Source organism: Sinohyriopsis cumingii, chromosome 12 (assembly GCF_028554795.1).
Source record: "Sinohyriopsis cumingii isolate HCF-2022 chromosome 12, ASM2855479v2, whole genome shotgun sequence".
In the NCBI taxonomy this organism is placed as follows: Eukaryota; Metazoa; Mollusca; class Bivalvia; order Unionida; family Unionidae; genus Sinohyriopsis; species Sinohyriopsis cumingii.
In genome coordinates this window covers 110,124,584-110,148,895 of record NC_142972.1, presented here as the reverse complement: position 1 = coordinate 110,148,895, position 24,312 = coordinate 110,124,584, and the positions used below count along the sequence as shown (strand labels likewise).

At 38.0% G+C, this 24,312-nt stretch overlaps 1 protein-coding gene across 1 annotated transcript; it reads left to right on the top strand.

Moving 5' to 3' along the window:
- The first annotated feature begins 16,167 nt into the window (after positions 1-16,167).
- On the top strand, positions 16,168-23,704 carry LOC149787246 (uncharacterized). The gene is made up of 2 exons (XM_089977748.1): positions 16,168-17,383; positions 23,379-23,704. The coding sequence occupies exons 1-2, from the start codon at positions 16,213-16,215 to the stop codon at positions 23,489-23,491; spliced, it is 1,284 nt and encodes a 427-aa protein (XP_089833874.1). The 5' UTR covers positions 16,168-16,212; the 3' UTR covers positions 23,492-23,704.
- Positions 23,705-24,312: the final 608 nt, after the last annotated feature.

Sequence of the window (24,312 nt, the reverse complement as noted above, 5' to 3'; positions counted from 1 at the left end):
TGAAAAGTCCAGCACCATCACCAGTACCAGTACCAGTACCATCAGTACCAGTGACCAAGAGAGAAAAAGGAAAAGAAGAAGAAGAAGAAGGGTTTCAAACTCCACCAGAAAAAGTACGCAAGTTAACAACACCACCTACCTCCAGAATTGGATGGATTAAAAAGATGATGGCCACCCCTTCTTCATCACAAGAGAAAAAGAAAGTGAAGACAGAAGTGAAGACAGAAGTGAAACAAGAACCGATATCCCCCGCTCAGATATCCTCCTCTTCAACACCTATTGCCGGTCGCACACGCAAAGCATTGCAATCCAAGAAGTACCCCAAGAGAAAAAGAGTAGCATCCTCCAAGAGTGGGTGCCTTATTAACACGCCAACCAACACACCAAAAATGGAAAAAGTCTTAGCCAGCATTTACTACAATCCCTCCCATCCTGCCGGTTACGCAGGAGTTCAAAAATTGTATCGTGCTGCCAAAACTCGACTGAAAAGTCTCCGTTTACCTCAAGTGCAACGATGGTTACAAGAACAAGCTACCTACACTTTACACAAACCCATTCGACGCAAGTTTGCCAGAAGTCGCACCCGAGTGGAAGGCATCGATCATCAATGGCAAGCCGATTTAGCCGATGTCTCTCATTTGGCCAGCTACAATCGTGGCTACAAATATTTGTTTTGTGTCATCGACGTCTTTTCCAAATTTGCCTGGGTCGTGCCCTTGACTTCCAAATCGAGCAGCGAGTTAGTGCGAGCCCTGCAACGGGTGTTGAAACAAAGCGGTCGTCACCCTCTTCGATGGCAAACGGACAAAGGCACCGAATTTCTGAACCAAGCTTTCCAAAAAGAATTAAAGAAACGTGACATTCATTTTTTTACCACCGAGAATCCCGAAACCAAAGCCAGCATCGTGGAACGTTTTCAAAGCACTTTGAAAGAACGCATGTGGAAATATTTTACGCATCATCACACTCTGAAGTACATCGACATCTTACCGCACCTGGTGCAAGCGTACAACCAATCTTACCATCGAAGCATCGGACGTGCCCCGCAAGACGTGACTCCCGAGAACGAAGTGTTTCTGTTTGAGCGCCTGTTCGGTACGTCCCCGACGAGGGCTGTCCCCAAGAAAAGTGGAGAGTTGGCCGTAGGAGATTGGGTGCGCATTGGCAAAACCAAACGCACTTTCGACAAAGGTTGCTTACCTAACTGGACGACCGAACTGTTTCGTGTCACTGGACGAGTGCATGGCCGTCATCCTGCCGTCTATAAATTGGAAGACATGAACGGAGAAGTGCTCAAAGGAACGTTTTATTTGCCCGAGTTACAACGTGTCACCAAAAAAGAAGACGACGTGTACGACATCGAAAGCATTCTCGAACGCAGAACCCGTAAAGTGGGCAAACGACGTGTCAAAGAAGTCAAAGTACGTTGGAAAGGATGTCCACCCAGTTTTGATTCTTGGATCGACGCTTCGCAAGTCATCGACTATAAAAAGAAGTGACCATCATGCCCTTTCACACAGACGCAGCTACGTCGACCACTCCTCCTTCACCCAGTTCTTCTGTGCAAGATTTACAGAAACAACCCTTGTGGGTGTGGTGTGGAGAACGTGTGCCTAAAACGCAAATCGTCTTTTTCTGCCAAATCTTCGTGGTGTATTGTGTCATCGGGGCAGCCATTGCCAATATGAGTTTGCAACAAGGAGACAAACAATTGTGGACCATTTTATTGAGCAGTTTCATCGGTTACCTGCTTCCCAATCCCTCCCTGAAATTCTCCTCGAACGGGAACCACGGGAACCTTGTGTCCAGTGCCAGTGTCAGTCACCACTCCAACAACAACAACCAGAACCCCATTTTGGGCGGAGACACGCCTCTGACGTCCAGTAACCCCTCGGACAGCCACAGAACTCTGGAATTATGAGTCACCAAAACCAATTTTACTTAACCTTACCCAGTGACAGTTCCATGGAGGTGTTTCCCCACAACACGTTGTGCTGTTACACGGCCAAATTACCTCAGGCCACCCCTTAGATCACGAAGCCCATTGGGAAGTGGCTTTAGTAGAAATCATTCACCCGACCCAAGTCCTTAATGTCCTTCCCAATCAAAATTTTTTTGATGTGGAAGTTCATGACGAGCAATTGCAACAGTGGATGGATAGCAATGTCAAATATGACAAGAAAACCCGTACACAAAATCAAAAGTACACCACCTATCACTTGTTCATTCCCCCAGGCTATTATTTTAGTGGTCAACATTTGGTCAGCATCATAGCCACCAGGTTTAATGGCGTGTTTCTGAAAGCTTTGGAGCATGTCAACAAAAGTGTCACCATGGAGTACCACAAAGCAGCTCGTCGCTTCTCGATGAAATTTGAACGAAGTAAAATCATGTCCATTTTATTTTGTCCTGAATTGTATGACATGTTGGGCGGAGACATGAACATGAGAATGGTCATGATGAAGAAAAACGAATTACCCATCGTTTACGACAACGAGTCTTTTAGCAAGTTATTTCGTGCCCCAGTAGAACTGAATCAAGGACTGAATTTGATGTTCGTGTATTCCGATGTGGTGGAGTACAACGTGGTGGGACACACCTCTGTGCCGTTACTGCGTGTCATTCCTTTCAAAGTGGATTCTGCCACGAACGCTGACGAGGAAGGTGGAAACACTTACCACGTCCACCGCGAATTTGTCCATCCTCACTATTTGCCTGTCAGCAAGTCGTATTTGGACACGGTCAACATTGCTATAAAAGGAGATCTGGGACAAAATATTCCATTCACCAAAGGAAAAGTCACGGTGAAACTCCATTTTCGAAAACGGTTCTCTCACGACTCTTAAGTCATGTATCCAGTGTACCGAGGGGTTGCTCGACAGCGAGGACACGGTTTAGGAGATATGTTAAAATCGGCCTTTCGTTCGGTGGCCCCGGTGTTGAAACCGATGGTGACACGCGCATTTCACGCCTTGAAAGATGCGGCACTGACGCAAGGCAAAGAATTTCTCCAAAATGTCATCATCGACAAACAAAACCCTAAAGAAGCCTTCATGAGGGCAGGCAAAAATGTCTTGCTGCAAACGGGCAAAGACATTTTAGGCCGACGAGACACACCTATAAATGCCCTGCACGCTACCGAGTCAGGCATTCAGCAAGGACAAGGCAGAAAGAGACGACGAAGAAAACACCCTTTCACCAGACTTCAAGCTAGAAAGGCCAAGAAAAGAAGAACCGTTCGAGACTTAGACGTTTTCGATTATTGAGAAAGAACAAAAAAAAAATGATGCACCGAGAGTCTTGCTCTTGTTCCAAGTCGGAACTGGATCTGTTTGCCATGCCACCTACCATGATGACCATGCAAGAATCCCAGTGGGTGGAATTTCACCCCGTCTCCTCTTTGACGGATTCCGCTCCCATCGAGTTTGAAATCAAAGGACAGCCCGAAGATTACATCGATCTGAATAGCAGTTACTTGTACCTGAAAGTCAAAATTCTAGATAAGACTGGAGGTGCTATAGACGATGAAGCAGTAGCTCCCGTCAACAATTTCATGCATTCCTTGTTCAGTGGAGTGGACTTGTACTTGAATAACAAACTGGTCAGTAGCAGCATGGATACTTACCCTTATCGTGCCTACCTGGAAAATCTCTTGACGTACGGAATAGATGCCAAGAACACTCATCTCAATGCCTGTGTGGTATGGGAAGCTGACGAACCTACCAAGTTTGAAATATTGGAAACTGATGAAAAGAAAGACAACAATGATGGATTTCTAGAACGAAGAAAGAGAATCACGGGAGTCGACACAAGTTTAGAACTGATGGATCGTTTGCATTTGGACATGTGGTTGCAAGAAAAGTATTTGCTGAACGGGGTGGATGTCCGCCTGAGACTGAATCGTAGCAGTACCGCTTTCCATTTATTGGCTGATAGTGACGGTTACAAAACCAAAATCCAAGAAGCCAGACTCTACGTACGCCGTGTGGAAGTGTTACCTAAAGTGGGAAACGACATCAGTCAGACGTTGAGCAGAACGACCGCCAAGTATCCCATACGACGCGTGGAAGTGAAAACCTTCACCATTCCCAAGGGACAGCGATCCATGATCGAAGATCATCTTCTTCCAAGGACAGTTACCCAAACGTATGATCGTTGGTATCGTCGAGAATACAGCCTTCAACGGAGCTGCCGAAAAAAATCCTTTCTACTTTCAACACTTTGGCCTGTCCAAAATCGAAGTCAGTCGCGATGGCAAAACCTTGTGTACCCGACCGTTTGAACCTGACTTTACCAAGAAGAATTACTTGAGATCGTACTTGTCCCTGTACGAAGCCACTGGACAGTTAGGGACCAATACCAGTCACGGTATTACGTACGAGGATTATGCAGGAGGCTACGCTTTGTGGGCTTTTGATTTCACTCCAGACCAAGGCAGCGACGAGGGACATTTCCACCCTATAAAATCCGGCCAGATTCGTGTGGAAATTCAGTTTAAAGACCGAGACCCTGATGAAACGGTGAACGTCATCCTGTATGCAGAATTCGATAATACGATAGAAATCAACAGTTTGAGAGAAGTCATTCTAGATTACTAGAAGCCATGGAAGACTGTTATCCCTCTTTACCTAGTGGAGAAACTTTGGACATGAAATGTGAGAAAACTGTGGAAGAAGAAGTGATCATGATGAAGTCGAGATGGCCAGAACAAGAAGCCCATTTAGTCTCCTGTTTTGCCAAACACTTGGTCGACAAAATGACGGAATTGATCAAGAAAAATTGCTATGGATGTCAAAACGATCATCCCAGTCAAATTCAACACGATAAATGCCTAATGTTGAGTCAAGAAGAAAAATTGGACGAGTATCTGGACGAAGCTTGGAGTCTCATCTCGAACAAAGACGTGTTGCAACAGTGGTATAAAGACATGCGTGAACATTCTTGTCCACCATTAACCACTCAAGAGATCCATCGTATCGAAGCTCTCCTGAATCAGAGTGAGGAAACAGAACGAATAACCGTTTATTCGTCAGACATTTTCAAGCAAAAAGTCAGGATCGAATTGACTTATTATTACCTGTGAAGAAGAAAAAAAGCACACACAAAACATGGATACCTGGGAACTTTATTACCTTTTGAACCACAGTTCGTATACGGCTTCTTGGAATCCTGTCGTCTGTGCTAAAGATGAACTCCCTCATCGCAAACCTAAAGACCATCAAGCTTACGTAATCAACACGGACGACAGTCATCTCCCAGGAACCCACTGGGTAGCCGTCTACTTTCCTCAAGAAGGATGTGTGGAATATTTCGATTCGTACGGATTGCCCCCTTTGGAAGACGATATCATTGACTTTATGAGAAGAAATGCTCAGACTACCCGATTCAATAACGTGAAATTACAAGGCACAGATTCCTTGGTGTGTGCACAGTACTGTGTGTATTTTCTGCATCATCGCAGACTGGGCTATTCCTTAGAACATTTAGTGACTCATTTTGATCCTCGTTCTTCTGCTAGAAACGATGTGAAAGTAGATCGATGGTTTTGTGACCATTATGCTTATCTTTTGTCTCAAGCTAGGAAACGTAGTGTCCATCAATGGCCTAATGATTTCCAACAGTGGAAATCACAATTTCATTCACAACGTTGTCAGCCCTGTTTAAAGTAGATTGTCAATTGAGAAAAAAATGTTTGTGATTTGAAAAATTTGTTTGATGTTATATTGTTGGATTATTGTTAAAAATGTTAGAGTTGTTGTTTAGTGTTAAGTGATTTTTGAATAAAAAATGTTGTGTTTTGAAAAAAAAATGCCTTTGTCTTTTGTTTAGGTATAAGAATGTTGGATTGATGCTCTTTGATTTCTTACTATCCCTCTCATGACACTCACTGAACGTTGCGGCTCGAAAACCGTGTGGGGGATGTTTTCCTTCACGTCCGCGCTTTGACTTTAAGAACCGGGGTTGTTTCCAGTCTAACCATCCATTGTCAACTCATCCTCCTAAGAAGATGTGCTCCAAACTAGCTAAGCTCAACGAAGCCTACGTGAATTTGCATAGGGTCAGACACAGTCTGATACCGAAGCCAGAAGAAATAGAGAATGTGAGAATGTTAAAAGTCACTGAAGACCTGATAGAAGAGCTCTTCAGAGAAGAAATGAACAGGGAAAAAGAAGAATGGACAGAGAAGTACAGACTTCAGAGACAGCAGCAACAGCAGCAACAACAACAACAGCAGCAGCAGCAGCAACCTGAAGCTGACAGAGGCTTTGTCGATTGTCGTATCGACACCAAAGAGTTCTTCTTCTCTTTCCGAAGAAGCAGACCTATCGCCAGAAAGTCTATCCTCAGAGGACATCGCATTCTTAGAAACTAAAAAAGATTGCCATAGCAAACAAAAAAAAAACAGCCCTTTTCAGGGCTACCCCAATACTCTAGAAAAGAAATAACTATCCATTTGCCAATGTGTGTAGGTAGAGTAGTGTGAAGATAAACACTAACTCTTTCTTAAAAAATGTGAGGGTATGTGTTTGTGAGTTTGTGTGTTTGTCTTTGTAAGCGCTCACGTAAGTTGGTGTGGATAGTAGATTAAATTCATGTTTTTTTGGTGTTTGAGGTGTACATTTGGGGTTAGATTGCTTTGCGTATGTAAATAGTCTATTGAAGTGATTTATAAAAATTTTTAAAATAGTGATGGGTAGCATTAAAAAAGTGAGTGAGTGTTTCTTTTAGGTCCGCGCATTGTTTTTTGGTCATGATCTAGGTAAGATTAATTTTATGTTTTTAGGGGGATGTTTTCCTTCACGTCCGCGCTTTCACTATAAATTGAAACTCGTTCGGCAGTCTAACTACCCTTGTTGATTGATCAACACCAAAAATGAATAGCAGAATAAGCAAACTTCTTGAACTCCAGATACATCTGAAATATGTCAGGCGCCTGTTAAATGAATTGGCCGCGGAGGCTATAGTAGAAGAGGAAAGAATAAAGAAGGAAGAGGAGGAGAGAAGACAGAGGGAAGAGGAGGAAAAGAAAATAGGAGAGAGGATGTCGTACAATATTCCCGAGACAGAGGATTGGGGTGTTGAAGCGAATCATCCTCCCTCTGCGCTCCCCAGAAGAAAGGTGAAAGGAGACTGGGGAAGAAGATGCGTGTGTGGCGCCAGGCCAGGAAGGTGCCATCATTAGATAGGTGCATCTGGAGTTTAAAAAAACAGCCCTTTTAAGGGCTACCCAATACTCAAGAAAAGAAATAACGATCAATTTGCCAATGTGTGTAGGTGGAGTAGTGTGAATATAAACACTAACTCTTTATTAATAGTGCGAGTGTTTGTGTTTGTGTTTGTAACTGCTCAAGTAAAGTTTGTGTGAATAGTAGTTTCTTTATTGTTTCTTAGCGTATGTGGAGAGTATAGTTTGGGTTTTATTATATGAAATGAGAAAAGTGGGGATGTTTTCCTTCACGTCCGCGCGTTGTTTGGTCATGATCTAGGTAAGATCAATTTTATGTTTTAGGGGGATGTTTTCCTTGACGTACGCGCTTTAAGTATAAGAACCCACAAAGTTTGATGTTGGAACCATTCTAAGGAATAACTGAGACAAAATGACTCAAGTATCAGTTCTATTTAATCTATTGAGAGACATCTATTTCTGGATAATGGATGTAGAATATGTTTTAGGAAGAATAGAAGAGGAATGGAGGCATGGAGTTATGAAAGACTTTGTAACGAGTCAAGTTCAAGGCCTAAAGACAGCAAGAGATATCATAGCAGCGATGATTGAAGAAGAAGTCAATAAGTCAAGAGGCTTCATTAACCCACCTTACTTCAGAGTGGGAAGTTTGAAGGAAGCACTGGATAATGTCATCAAAGTCCGGTGCTTCCTAGAAAAAATATTGTACTGGACAGAGTGGAGAAATGTAAAATGGGGATTGGAAAAGGTGAAGAAAGGGGAAGATCTGATGAGAAAATTAATGGAGGAAGAAGTAGAGAAGATTAAAGAGAAATTGAGGGAAGAAAGAAAAAATGTGGAAAACAAAAAGAAACAGGCAGAGTTTGAGAGGTTGAATCAGAATTGGATAAAAGTTCAGGAAAAGTTTAGAGCTCTAGGTCATCCTGACTGGATGCCAGAAAAGGAGAAAAAGAAGACAGGAATAGTGACAAAACTGAGAAGATGGTTGAAGAAGTGGAAGTGTTAGAAGAAACCCAAAGGCCCTTTTCAGGGCCAGCCATATTTCTCGAAAAGAGAATGACTTTTCAATTGCCTACCCCTTTTTTAAATTTAAATTTAAATTTAAAAAAGATTTTTAAAAAAATCCCATGTTCAATTCCCCTTGAGGCTAGAGCGACCCAAGACATTTTCCCATGTTAAATTCCCCTTGAGCCTAGAGTGACCCACGATTTTTCTCCATGTTAAATTTCCATTGAGGCTAGAGTGACCCAGGGGTCTCTGTAATGCTAATTCCCATTGAGGCTAGGGTGACCCCCCTTACTACTAACGTGCGAGACATACAACAGACGCATAACATGCATATAACAGTAGTATAGTGGGACTAAACCTGTAAGAAACATGCGAGGCATACAACAGACGTAAAGCACGCATATAACAGTAGTATAGTGGGACTAAACCTGCAAGAAACATGCGAGACGTACAACAGACGCATAGCATACATATAACAGTAGTATAGTGGGACTAAACCTGTAAGAAACGTGCGAGACATACAACACACGCATAACATGCATATAACAGTAGTATAGTGGGACTAAACCTGTAAGAAACGTGCGAGTCATACAACAGACGCATAGCATGCATATAACAGTAGTAAAGTGGGACTAAACCTGTAAGAAGCATGCGAGGCATACAACAGACGCATTGGATGCATATAACACCACAGAGAAAGAGGGATGTAGTTAAATTCTATCTTTATTTTTTGAAGGACCTTACATTTTATGTCTCTAATTTCACAAGAGAAAGGAATAAAATTGTATTAAAAAAAAAGATGGGAGAAGTGGAATGAAAAGAAACCCTCACACTTCTATCTTCTGTTATTGACATATATAAATAGATAATAATGATGAATTAGAGAAATGTGCCTAAATTTGGTCTTACAGCTGGTCCAAATATAAACACTGGATATGCATAGAAACATTTTAGCAATCAACACTTAGCGAACACAGTACAATAAGAAAATATCTTTGTAAAGATCGCTAGTGAGAAACGGGGTTGGGGGTGGGGTGAGGAAACCGGCCGATGGTATGTGCCTACTGCAGTAAATACGACCTCCATTATTTCAATTAATTTAGAACTGGGGAAGGAAATATTGGTGATCCTGCGACCAGGGACCCTGGTAAGTAGTAACTCATCCAAATTTTAAGTAAAAGAGATAAACTCCCAATTAATAAAAAATCTAATCTGTCGTTTCTCGCATTACCATTATACTGAGACAGGCTGTACTCGAGTGAGGGTCCATACTTTATTTAATTGTATTTCTCCCGACTGGAGCAGGCCGTCTCTTTAACTATTTAGGATAATGCCAAATAATTCAGATCACACGGGACACTTAATTATATTTTTGATCATTATAAAGTAAAATGAAGAATGTGGTATAATGCTGATGAATTTCTATAAATGTCTGATATTTCCATTAATGTGGGGCGAAATGTTCTGGGCCGAAACGTCCATGTACCATGTGGGGTGAAATGTCCATTGAAGTGGGGCGAATAGTCCGAGTTTCCTCTGACCCTTGCCACCCCATTTTTTGATATTTGGACATTTACGTTGGGGTGTAGGGTCAGAGCGCATTCCCTATCGAAAAGTTGGAATTCGCCGACACCATTTGGTGTCGACATGGGGTAGCCGCTTACTAGCCGACCCAGCACACTTGAACGACCTTTCATCGAGATATACCTGCATGAAATCGATAGGAATATGATTTATTTTCTCAAAAATCGTGAGCATAGCATTCTTCATGTCTTTAATCCGCTGACACACGAGACGAAACCACGTCGTTGCTAAAATTTTACGTGGATTTGGCCATTTGTATTCCTAGTCTCATGACTACACGACTCTCGCAACCGACATCTGAATGACATCAGAGGTCATACGGTCACGTGATATCAACAATAGACCATTTCTAGTGTTGCTGCAGGAAAACAAATCGAACATATAAATAAAACTAATGTAATTTTTATAGAAAAATTAAAAAAACATAAACTTCTCAAAATATTTATTGTGTAAACAATGACGAAAATCTATAAATGTTGCAGACATTTGAAGAAAACCAGATTCACTACGAAGAACACGTGTCAACGTGGTAGTCACGTGACACCAACAAAAAAAATCATCGCTGACACGTACTCGGTACTGCTTGAAAACGGTTTTCTCCACCCTGCTGCGATACCGACAGGTTTCTGTTCGTTGCTCTCAGAATAAATATGTTGAGAATTAAGTGTGCATTATATTTATTTACAAACATTAAGTGACTTCTATATAATATGTCCAAATTCTTGTACAACAACTTGGGAAATTTGTTTATTTCGATATCACGTGACTATATGACCTCTGATGTCATTGACATGTAGGTTCCGAGATTTGTATTGTCATGTGACTCGGAATGCAAATGGCCAGATCCAGGTCAAATTTCAGCAGCACCGACGTACTTTCGTCTAGTCTGTCAGCGGATTAAAGACATGACGAATGCCATGCTCACGATTTTTGAGAAAATAAATCATATTCCTATCGATTTCATGCAGGTATATCTCGATGAAAGGTCGTTCAAGTGTGCTGGGTCGGCTAGAAGGCGGCTACCCCATGCCGACACCAAATGGTGTCGGTGAATTCCAACTTTTCGATAGGGAATGCGCTCTGACCCTACACCCCAATATAAATGTCCAAATATAAAAAAATTGGGTGGCAAGGGTGAGAGGAAACTCGGACTATGGGGCGAAATGTCTTGGGCCGAAACGTCCATTTTTTGTTAGACTGCCGGCCGCATTAGCATACTTGTGCAAAGTTTTGGACACTTTCACCGATCGCAAGAAACTAACAAGTTAGTGGCATAATTGAAATTATATTGGTGGTTATATTTGTACTTAGGTACGAAACGACTATAGCATCGGGTACGAATCTGCCAGCACCTTGGGTACAAAACGACCATTGCTTTGGGTACGAAACAACTTGGGTAAGGAATGACCAGATACGACCAGAAGCTCAGGTAAACAGTTTTGTGCGAGTTTTGGTTTAAAGTGGCATATCACGATGCATCCTGGAGAAATGCCATCCAAGTCAGGGACGGCAAAGGGTAGGGGAGGTAACCAAAGCAGACATACCAAAATATGTACGGAACTTTTCGGTATGGAAATGTGTGAAAATCCGAATGGGTGGGTACACTCTACGGCAATTTTACTAACGGCCACATATTTTCATAATTCCGAAAGGTGCCGAATATTTTCTAAAGTCTCTGAAGCATGCGTAATGACACTTTTTTCTAAAAAGCGCGCAGTGCGGATAATACAAATGACCGTAGAAGAGAAGAAATATTAATGAAAATAATTTATGGGCCGATTACGCAGTTCTATTCAAGATATTAATAAATAATTTTCATTTCTTATACTGAATAGAGACAAAACTGCTGCAATCGTCCACGTAATGAAGTGCAATTATTCATTTTTGTATGACCCTGTTCGATGTAATTGTTCAGCCTCGTTTTCATTTCACCATGTATATGGATTGATGTGAAGATGCAAATATTAGAAGCTGAAAATCACTGTACACAAAATATGACAGTCAGTTATTTTATCAATAATAATGAATAAAGAATTGATTTAGAACAATTAGTTTTTTGTTTATCTTCTGTTGAACTGTTTTATTTGGCCTGCTTTAAATATATAAGAAGGTCACTCACACGTCAATTCGTGCCAATTAGTAGTATTAATTTGTCTTCTTCAATTTTAATCCGGGATAAATTATCTTGGTAGTAAGCAAAATTGTGTTTCATAGTTATTACTTATCAGACATTTAACAAATCTTGTACGGAGTTTCTTTTATTTTTTTGTGTTTTGCATGCTGGTGTATGTATATCCTTGATGATGGAGTCCAATAAAGACATTAGAACTTTAAATGTTCGGACAGCTATTGACATCTTTCATAAAAGTACATCAGAGACAACTGATGAACATTATTTAATAAACAAATTTGCAGAAATAACTAACCTTGATCCATCATCTATTAATAAACAAGCTCTAACTGCAAAGAAAGCTGTATCGATACAAGAATAAACTTAAAGGGAAGCGAGGGTTGGCAAAGAATGAATTTTAAAATGAAGCATTTTCAGTTCCAGTTAACACTGTGACAGCACCTAAAGTTACAAGTGGAAAACTTTATGAAGAGGAACTTTCATCTTGCAAGCAAGCATGTATAAGTTTAGCAACTGAATTGTCACGGTTCAAACAACAGTCAGAACAACAAACAGAGTCATTGAAGGAACAAAAAACTGTTGAAATTAGAGAGACTATAGAAAAACATCAGCATGAGATTTTAAGTCTTAAAAGATCTCATTCTCAAGAATTAAAAACTCAATCAAAGAAATTCAAATCAAAGACCCTGCAACTATCCTCTCGAATGAAAAAGTTAATAAATGATAAAGAAAAAATGCTTCAGAAATTCAATTTCATTGCTAAAGAGAAACGAGATGCTCGTTATGAAAACACTCTACTGAGGAGAACCCTATCACGATATGCCATTAAGAGAGCTTCTGTTGCAAACAACAGAGCATTGCAAAAAACAATAATTCGCCAGAAGCAAAAGCTTTCAATGTTGAAAACTGACAATGAAAATTTAAGGCTCAGCAACATCAGATTAACTATTCAGTTACAACATGAGCAAGAGAACGTGAAAATGTTAAATGAAAAGTTGACAGCATCAAAAAATGCAAGTGATATTGAAAGTAAAGAGAATAGTCAGCTGAAGAAAGACTTGCAAAACATAACAGAGGACAGAGATTATTTGCAAGCTCTTCTACAAGATAATGCTGTAATTGACCTATATGATCCTGTAACGAAATGTTACACACCCAATACAAGACAATGCATTATGAACATTACCAGTTATAATGTTGCATCAGCTAATGTAGGTCCAGTAATAACAGAAGTTTTAAAGCTTGCTAACAGAACTCCTAATGAAGTTCCATCGAGGAGAACTGTGGATAATATAATAGCTGAAAAACTTGCTATTGGACAAAAGCAGCTTGGAGCTACTGTTGGTACAGCACAAAATACATGCTTGTATGGTGATGAAACAAGAAAATTTGGGCAGACGTACCAAACATTTTTGTTAAGTGATGAAAACAAAAATTTGTATTTTTTGGGTCTGAGAGATATGTCTGACAAATCAGCCAGAACTACACTGGACATTTTTAGGAACATATTAGATGACATTTCTGATATGTGTGAATCTTACAGAACCAATAATAATACAACCCTTGGGAATAGTATTCTATGCAACATAAGAGATTTTATGTCTGACAGAGCCCAAACAAATTTAGCTTTTACAGAAATGTTAGAGCAATATAGGAGAGATGTCATGCTTACATTTTCAAGTAATTGGAATGACATGACAGAGGGCGAACAGACAGCCACAGTTAAAGTTAATAATTTTTTCTGTGGACTACATTTACTTGTAAATTTTGCTGAATGCCTTTCTCCTATTCTCTCCCTGTTTGAGAAAATAGAGGAGCAGGATACATCTTCATCAGACACTTTAGATGAGGAAGAGACATCATCTGGTGAACTGTTTAGCTCTGATGCTAAAACAATCTCTTTTCTACGTTTCTGTGGAAAATGCTTTGCTCGTGGTGTGGACGAGAAAAGTGGTTGCTATAGTGCATTTAGAACATTTTGTCAGTCTCAAAATGAGAAGAGCATGTTTGTTAATTTTCGAGGAAATAGATTTAATGTTATATTTTTAATGGGTCAAATAGCCTTTTACCACCATCAGAGGATCAAGCAGTTTTTTGAAACGGTACATGGAACATGTAACAGACTTCAAAAACTGACGTTATCGCTTGTGAACAAGCCATACATAATTGCCAGCTGTAAGGTTCTGGGGCTCATATCAAAGTTAATAACAGCCCCTTTATGGAGATTGATTGAAAGTAATGTTCATGTTTTGGACATGAATAACAGTTATCATGCACTGCTAGCCTTCTTTGACAGAGCTAGTCAAGAATCTACAGATTTCATTAATGGTAATGACCACCCATTTGAAAGTAGTCTAATTGAAAAAGACGAAATTTATGCCAAACTTGTTCAGCCCTGTGATGGCATTGATGACAATGCATGTGCTCTTGCACAAATGGCTTTCAAAGGACTTGGAAGTGTTCTCAGAAAGGCCATGAAAGAACAGCTGCCTGGTGGAAGTTACTTTCAGCCAACAGACGCAATCAGAGAACAAACCCAGTCAGTTATACCACATAACAAAGTTCCTGAGCGTGTTTTTGGAATACTTGACTTCTTTCTCCGTTACAGACCAAATGCCACCACTATCTCTAACGAGGCCTTTCTTATGTTTGTATTCAATAAAACTTCAGAATGGCTGGAGTCACTTCCAATAACGGAAAAAGATAAATTGCTATCGGAATGTAGAAAAGAAGGTAGACAAATACAAGCCAAATATAAAGAAAGACTGAAAGAAATTGAGGCAAAACGAAGAGAGAGTTTGCAAAATAAACAACTTGCCTTAGAAAAGAAACAAAAAAGAGCACTGCAAGTAAAATCCAAGCACACAAATGCAATCCTTTATTATGGATTGTGGCAAAGACCAGATGATGTTGAGAACATCCTTGCAGAGCTAAAAATTACAGAGAAAAGAAAGGCGCTAACATCACAAATACGATTCAGGCAGAGAGTCTTAAAACAGACTGTAAAAGATAAACAACTGTACAAAATGAGCGAAAAGGGTAAGGCATACTCAGTAGAAAAACTGAAAAATAACCTAATTCAGTTAATTAAAGATGCCGCAGATAGCCCAAGTGAGGAATCGCCTGTACGTGAAATTCCATTACTTGTTGGAAAGAAGGTTATTCATACCTTCAATGAGGGCAAGTGGCCTGGGCGTGTATTGAGTGTAGTAGCGGGATTTCCTGAATTTTACAACATTGTATATGATTGTGATTTGCAGGATAAAAGTTCCCCAAATGCCATCTACACTTACACTCTCAAAGAGGATTACAGAAACGGTAATCTGGAAATTGTTCCAGAGGCGTAGTGTAATTACAGCTGTTACTGTTCCTGTTACAGTTATGCTTGTTCTTTCACAACAGAATGGCCAAGTTATCAGTGAAGTGGAATTACTTTTATAAACGTTTATTGTTTAAAAGTTTTATGAATTTTGTTATTATGGTTTTAAGTCAAGTCCTTGACATAATTCCTAGCTGAGCTTAATATTTTATGACAAACTAGGTTTTATTCAGCTTTAGGAAGATTCACTTCATGCAGTAGATAAGAAACATTCAATTTAGATATTTAGAAGTTGATAATTTATATTGTCGTTATATTTTCCAAGTAAAATGCAACAATTTATTAAATTGTATCAGTGCAGTCATTTAGTTCATATTCTTGCATTGTGTTGAGACTTCTATCTTTCTTTTGGAATACATCAATTCAAGTTTTGCTCTTAGGTTTATAGAGTGAATTATAATTATAATTGTAAGTAAGGATGAATAAATGCTTTTTACACTTATTTTTAGTAGTCTGCAATGAAAGCAATTGTATATTTTTTAGTCTTTTACTCATATTGTAAGAAGCGAGTTATCTTTTCCTTTTTGCACTTCAAAAATTATGTGTACGTCATTTTGTACGTAAAAACACCACACTGATATGATCTATAGGAACAGGAAAACAACATTTAAATGGGCTATACTCATCAGTTCATAGTTTAAACCTATCAGTAAGACAACCAGTTTAAATTTATAATGCATACAAATTTTTTTTTAAATAGTGTCCTTCTGACGTTTTTCTGTAATTTGAGTACGTAAAAATGTCGGAGGGTACCGGTATAAAAAACGACATAACTCAATCAATTTTACAGATATTCTTTTCAAATAAACTTTATTATTCATCTCAAAGATGCTATTACCATAACATCTGTTTTCAAGCTGCTTATAACAAACTGTTAAAAAACCATTGCCGTCCCTACTTGCCAAGTGTGAAGTTTGCAATAAAATGTTTAGTCGTAGAGGCAGTTTAAAGAGTCATATGTTGTTGCATACTGGGGAAATGCCATTCAGATGCGAAGTTTGTTGTAAACTGTTTCGTACGCGCAGCAGTGTCAGTGTTCACATGAGAGTGCATACTGGAGAAAAACCATTCAAGTGTGAAATATGTCTTAAGGTGTTTAGTGAGCGCAATACATTGAATATTCACATGCGGGTGCATACTGGAGAAAACCCATTCAAGTGTGAAATTTGTGGTAAAACGTTTCGTTACAGCAATAATCTTGGAGATCATATGAAGGTGCATACTGGAGAAAAACCGTTCAAGTGTAAAATATGTTCGAAAGTATTTAGTCGCAGGGATACACTGAATACTCACATGAGAGTGCATACTGGAGAGAAACCGTTCAAGTGTCAAATGTGCCATAAAGTGTTTAGTCATCGCCACACTTTGAAAATTCACATGAGGGTACATACAGGAGAAAAACCATTCAAATGTGAAATTTGCGACAGAATGTTTGGTTACATTAAAAATCTTCGAGAGCATATGAGGGTGCATAGTGGAGAAAAGCCATTCAAATGTGAAATATGTGATAAAGTGTTTAGTCTAAGTAGAATACTAAATAATCACATGATGGTGCATACAGGAGAAAAAACATTCACATGTGAAGTTTGTAGCAAAATGTTTCGTGACGGCAAATCATTAGGCAATCACATGATGGTGCATACTGGAGAAAAACCGTTAAAGTATGAAATATGTTATAAAGCATTTCGTCACAGCGAGACACTGAAGAATCACACGAGGGTACATACTGGAGAAAAACCTTTCAAGTGTAAATTATGTTCTAAAGTGTTTCGTCACAGAGATACGCTGAAGAATCACATAAAAGTGCATACTGGAGAAAAAACATTCAAGTGTGAAATTTGCAAAAACATGTTTGGTGAGAGTGGTAATTTAAAGACACACATGAGGACACATACTGGAGAGAAACCTCACAAGTGTGAAATCTGTGATACACGGTTTCTTCAGAAGAATAATTTAAAGAGACACATGATGATAAGCCATGGAGAAAAAACATTGCAATGTGAAGATTGTGGTAGAAAGTTTAGAGACAGTCATAGCTTAATGATGCATATGGTGATACATACTGGAGAAATGCCATTCAAGTGCGAAATTTGTGGTAAAATATTTAATCGTAGAGGTTCATTAAATAGGCACATGATGACACATAGCTGAGAAAAAGCTGCATGATCATAGGTTATGGGGTATTAAAAAAAAACATTCAGACATAAAGTTTGTGGATGACTGCTTAGTGACAGTGATAGCTCTATTTTTTTTAACCATGTTTTGCAATTGTTTGTTCTTTCCATAGCTCATTGTACATCCCAATTCATATACTGACTGATTGTATGACCAAAATATAAGGAAAATTCATGTTGTAAATGCAGTAGTCAAGTACGAGTTCTTTTCACTTTTACTTTGTTCTTTCTTTAGCTAGTTTACATACTGCTTCAGATGGCGCTGTCACATATTGGTGTCAAAGACTGAGTGACAGGAGGCAAGTTGCCACATTAGAGCAAGTTGTCATGGCAAAGGCTGACTTTAGTTTCAGTGCCTTTGGGATACATTGTTATTAATGAATGAACTCCATTTAAGGCAAGTCTTGTACAGAAGAATCACTAGATACTATTACCCCCCCCCCCATATTTGCTACATTGTTTTAGTTTTTTCTCTGGGTATTACACAGTGATATCAGGAAAGATGAACATTAAAAATATTATAAATTTTCATGATTTGATGGCAGCATACATCTTTCACATTAAATAAATAGCATAAGACAGTGAAGTTGACAATTACTTTGTGAAGTTTTTGTGAATATATGGTCACAAACACTGATCCTTCTTTTTTGTCTTAAATCCTGATTCTTTTTTCTTTGGCTTCCTGACTTTAATTCCATTCAAGGTGGCAGGTCTACTATTTACAGCCCAAGGATTCTTTGCATTAATAATTCATCCAAGTGACCAAACCTAGACATGTTTTTGAGGATGTGTCAGAGGTATCGCTAGGAATTTAAAAGTAGGAGTTCATGGCTCCCACTTTGATACAAGAGTTCCACCAGCAGAAGCTGTAGTCTACTGCCAGAAGATGTGAATTTAGCAGATTAGAAGAACTATTGGTTGCCACTGAGTTTAATTTCGACATTCTTTATCAGACTGACATATACTTCTTGTTTGTCCATCAGAGTGTTACTGACTTTTCTAAGTTTTGTCAATCCAAGGAAAGGTCTTATTCCAAACACTAAGCAAGGCATCACACACTTCCCTACACTTGGCTAATGTCCCATCCAAACGTTCAGTTCTAGCAACTTTAGCTCTTTTGAATCTCATTACAATCTTCATCAATTTGCCATTTAACTCCAAAATACTTATACAAATTTGCAAATGGCATTTTGTCTAAGTCTCAACATATCTTTTTTTTTCTAGGGCACATGCACAACTTGTTCAACTACACTTGGAAATGAAGACAACAATGCTAGCAGAAGTTGTTTATTTTTTTATCCACTTCTATAAATAACCACATTTAGATCTCTGGATCTTTCTGCCTCTAAATTCAATCACTGTAAATAGCAACACATTTTCCCACCCAGCATACAAAGTCTTTGAACTCACCGCCCAGCTATTGCATCATGTTCTTTTGATGTTATTCTTATAAGGGCAACATGCTAATATAGGGGTTTGTCAGCTACTGATTTTCATAGTAAATATCAGCACAGCTAATTGATCAACATATTCCCACTCAAAAGGTCGATAAAGCAAGTCTGGCAAGTCTTTCAATTTAGCCACCCACATTTTGCATGCATACAGAGGACTCCCTCCTAAGTGATTTTCTGTATCCCAGATTTTTTTTTAAATTCCGTCCAAATACACGTTATTAAGTGTGTATGGTATGGCAAACAGCACCTGCTGAATTGATCAATGCTCCTGTAGACAGAACACTGTGTGATACATTGAGAAAACTCCTTGTATATAAAATAATTACTATAGTATATAATGGTAAAAAACCAGATTGGCCCAAAATATTTTGGAGGAATTTATAGAGATCTCTGACAATGGTGAAAATATTCCAAAAGACTGAAATGTCAAGAATGTAGCAGAAAAACTAAAATCGCTGTATCATTTGAATGCATCATACAGATTTATCAAGAGGCTTAAAAGATGTTATCTGCTTTTTCAGAGCCATAGTAGGAACACATTGATAAATTGATTATCATTGGGGTGACACGAGAAGTTTAACAGAACAAATTAGGCCAAGTATATGAAGAGTTAAAGAAAAAGGATTTACATGATATGATAATGTCTAAATCGTCTGATGATTTTAGCAAATATTCTAGATGTAATGGTGAAGATATCCAAGAGCACATCAATTAAACAAATGCTTGGGGTATTATATAGCAATGGAATCTAAACTCAGTGTTAAACTTATCTATGAAATGTGGTGCAATGACAACAGAAAAGTGATACAATCACTGGAAACAATTTTGTGAAGCTATTACCCAAAGTAACAAAGCAAAAACTAATGAAATTTACCAGCGCTCCAAGATGTTTGATGTTATTACATACAGATGCACAAAGTCAGCTCATACAATGGTTAATGAATCACATGAGTTAATTTGGGTTGATACTAAGTAGAATTTATGCATGTTTGAATGTGAATTTGCATCAATGTTTGCAATTTTCATATTGATACCCAAAAGAACACATCATTTTATTTGAGAAAGCCCGATTTAAAATTAAGGATACCATAAAGTCACATAATGGACTGTGTAAAGGTTTTTTTTTATCCCGCCATCCTCAGTATCAGTGTTCCACTTGATTCAGAGGAAGAGAAAATAAACATTTACATACATACATACATACATACATACATACATACATACATACATACATACATGCATGCATACATACATACATACCAGCGGTATTGGGATACAGCAAATACAAAAGCACATGCCCTAGAAAATGCGAACCTTGCTTTAGAATATGCACTTTGAATACTGTAAAAACCGTGTCACATAGTGGTTCGGGTGCTCGACCATCCATTGAATATGGCATCATATTCAAAATCACATTGTTAACTTTGCTGGGCACATGAATCTGAATATTATCAGGCTTGTAAAACAAAATTGACACCTGTGACTGCACAGACACCAAAGATTGAAGAAACAAATACAGAGGTAAATTAATAGTTAGGATTGACGTGATTGCACTTTCTGATCCTGGCCGAATACAAAAGTTAAGCAAGTCTTTGGCGGACTTTTTAATTAGAGTAGGTCTCCCCTTGTAAAAGCATGCATACCATGCCTCAGGTAAAACATCACACGGCGGCATGGAATACGGATACCAAATTGTTTGCAAAAGACTGACAAATTTTGATTATGGAGACCCATAGTTGCACTGGATCAATCAGCTCCAGATATTGCTACAACAGCAACAATTGATAATAATACAATACAACAATTGAAACAATTGGCACTTGAGTATAATATCTTAATACCAAGACGTGCAAGAAACGCTGACATGATTGCGATATCAAATGCATTTGAACAAAACAATCGTCATATTGGGGATGGACAAAACCGTCATCGAGATGAACAAAACTGTCATGAACAAAATGTATTGCATCTGCTTGTTACTGAAGCCACTGAGTGTGTTCATGAACGAGCATAGCAATCACAAATACCTGAATTTAAATTTCTAATGCATAGTGGTGAATTTGTAAACCACATAGTAATAAACCGAGACACATACAACCTACGTAAAGACACTCGTTAACTATTATCGGATATGGTTCCTGGAATCACATTGGTGTTATGAACCTTTGGCCACTATGTGGTTAAGCAGATATTGTCCTTAATGGAATTACGTCACAATTAATACTTCCAGTTCAGTACCCACGAATATAGTTCTAGTCTATATTTAGAACACTTTGTCTTCTCTCATTTTGGTGGTGATAGAAGAGTTTTATTTATGCATATTTGGTAGGGATTTAAAGGTAAATGTTTATTATTGATAATATGAACTCAGGGTGTTGTTGTCTGTGTGTATTTCGGCGACAGTGCACAGTGAGCAGTAAGGCCTTGGTGATGATCCGGAAGTGAAATCTGTGTTCTGTTTACATGCTGCTATGTTGACAGTCCAGCATCTAAAAAAAGAGCAGGTCAACCTTTGACGAGAACTTCACCGTGAAGTCATCTTTGAAGGTATTTTAGATTAACATGATTTGTATTGATTGTCACGCAGTGGAAAGGTCAGTACTGAGAAACAAATGTAGAGAACATATAGAAAAATTAATTGTGTCCTATGTCCTGTCAGGGCAGTATTGGAGTAAAGTTTAAATTAGTATAAAATCTCTTTAGTATTAATGATAGACACATGAAATTTTAATATGTCATGTATATTGACTTTGAAAATATAAGAATGAAATTAAAAGTAAAAAATTAATTTTTATTTTAAAAATTTTAATAAAATTTAAAAAAATATAACAAAATTAAAAAATTCCCCTAAAATGTGCATATATAATATTTTTGGGAATCATATTAAATGTTATCAACATGTATATATTCCTACACCATATAAAAGCTCCAATGTTGGATTTTTGTCACATTTTGTCAGAGAAAATATCTTTGTAAGTCAAAACGAGACCATCATTTAAAATACACAAAGACAAAATTATAATTTGTATTGCCATTCAGACTATTTATTAGGTGTCCAAGCAGTTAATTTATGTGTTTATGATGGGGTCACTTCCTGAGTAACACACATCTGCTTGTATAGCTTCAGTAATTGTTTATAAACATAGTTATAATGTATTTAGTGAGAGGACAGTGATGACAACTTTATACTAGAACCTACTCTAGTTCTCTACTAAATCATTTTAAACTGTCTGAGAATGAAATACAGGTCAAAGGGATAAAATATGCTTTCCCCAGGTATATTTACCCTTGGATGTAAGAAAACAGCAAAATGATGTAAGTTGAACACAAAATGCATTCCATTTTATTGTTCAGTTAGGTTAAGATATTGATTGGTGAAGTGCGGCATTGTGGCATATATGATGTTATGGGAATTCTAATGATCCATCTTGCTTTATGCATTATTAATTACTAATAATATTTGTCAACTGACACTCTAAAGATTACATAAGAAATATTCAAACAGGTTATTTGAATTTAACTTTGTACAACTGGTTTTAACATGGTTACATATCCCACATGAACAAATATCCATCCATTTTAGAATGTTTGGGATCAAAAGTTCACATTCAGTACATCATATAGGCTGACATTGTACCTGTAGTGAATCTGTAAGGCACATTTATGGCTATGTGCACTGAAAATATCCCAAAATGTTATTTTCATCATGAATATGCCTATGTATGGTAACATATTTCAATTTAGTACTTTGACAGAGTGCAGTATTGAAGCATCAGCTGATATCTGATTCCATTCACTCAATGAGCTTAATAATTGGTAACCAACACTCTTAAAAATACACTATACATGTTCAGATAGATTATTTGAATTATGTTTGCACATTTGATCTTAACAAGTACATTGTATATGTCCAACATATGCAAATTTCCATCCTTGTTTACATGTTTTGGGCATCAGAATTTCACATTTAGCTGATGATATAGGATTTATTGGTACCTATAGTTGATTTGTGTGACCACATTTGGCTGTATTCACTTGCAATATCCAAAATTGTTATTTTCCTCATGAATAAGATTGCTTATAGTAACATATTCTAATTTAGTACATTGTCACTTGACTTTCCTGTATACTGGTATATACTAATGTTTGCACCAATGATCAAACCTCACCGCCCCAACATTGCCTTAAACTTTCTGATGCATAGTCTACCTGATTAGTTATTTAATTTGTAAATGGCTAAATATGCTTCTAGAAACCTCATATATTTTTAGGATGAATTTATCACTTTAATACATGGCCATTGCTTCACATTTCTGAGTTTCACTCTGTCAAGTTTAATAGTTTCCCCCATGCTTGCAACCTTAATGTTATTTTGAAATCACCATATCTAACACATTTTAACTTCATTGACATAGATCTTATTGTTTTCTAGAATTAAGTGAAACATATTGTATCTTTTCAGGTCTAGCCTGGTATCTGGAACAAAGTGTTAGAGTTGGATCAGCTTGGAAGCTTTCCAGTAATCTGGTGGTGATAGCAAGGTTTCATAAGGGCATGTGCAGTGTACTGCCATAAGTGACCAAGATTAGTTCATATCACCACACTGATATATAGCACCTCAAAGACATGGCTTAGGTTTTCACAAGAGAGATCAGCACCATTTTTCAGTAAGGTAGAGCCTCCCTAGAAACTATTTTCCTATCCCAATGCCACCTTTTGTAGTTATCGACATCGAAATGGAATGCATTTTTGCTATAAAACATGGTTATTGGTCCCATCAGAACTTTAATTCTGAATGTGCTGTTAGTTATGGAAACAACTGCCTAAGTACCAGACACAATAAATGTGGCACATAGCACCTGTCATTGTTTCTTTAGTGTGGAACATAGCACCTGTCATTGTTTCTTTAGTGTGTACACCTATATGCATCTGGACAGGCATATTGAGGTTTGCTGCCAAATTCACTATGAGCTGTAATGATTCACTACCCCTGGGAAAAATGTTATCAGTTGTACAGGCCCAAACTACCATTTGTTTTAAATACCATTCATTAGTCAACTTTTCTGTCTAAAATTTGTCAAACTGTGTTTTAAAACTTGTATGAAAATTTAAGTTTTCAATAAAATTTAGTTTTTAAAATTTAAATGTTTATTTAATTTGCCATTAAAATTTAATTTATCAATATTTGTAACATTCAAACATATTTTCAGACAGGGCGTATCTTGTATCACAATTAGGTTTTTACTGCATTGAAAAATTCCTACAATTAAGGAAGATATAGCATATTTAGTTTAGGTTTCTCAAGAGCACTTGGACCAGAACTTGCACCCTGTGGAACACCAGCACTACATACTTTCTGAGAGGTGTCACATGTTTTGTTTGCAAGGAAATTCAAA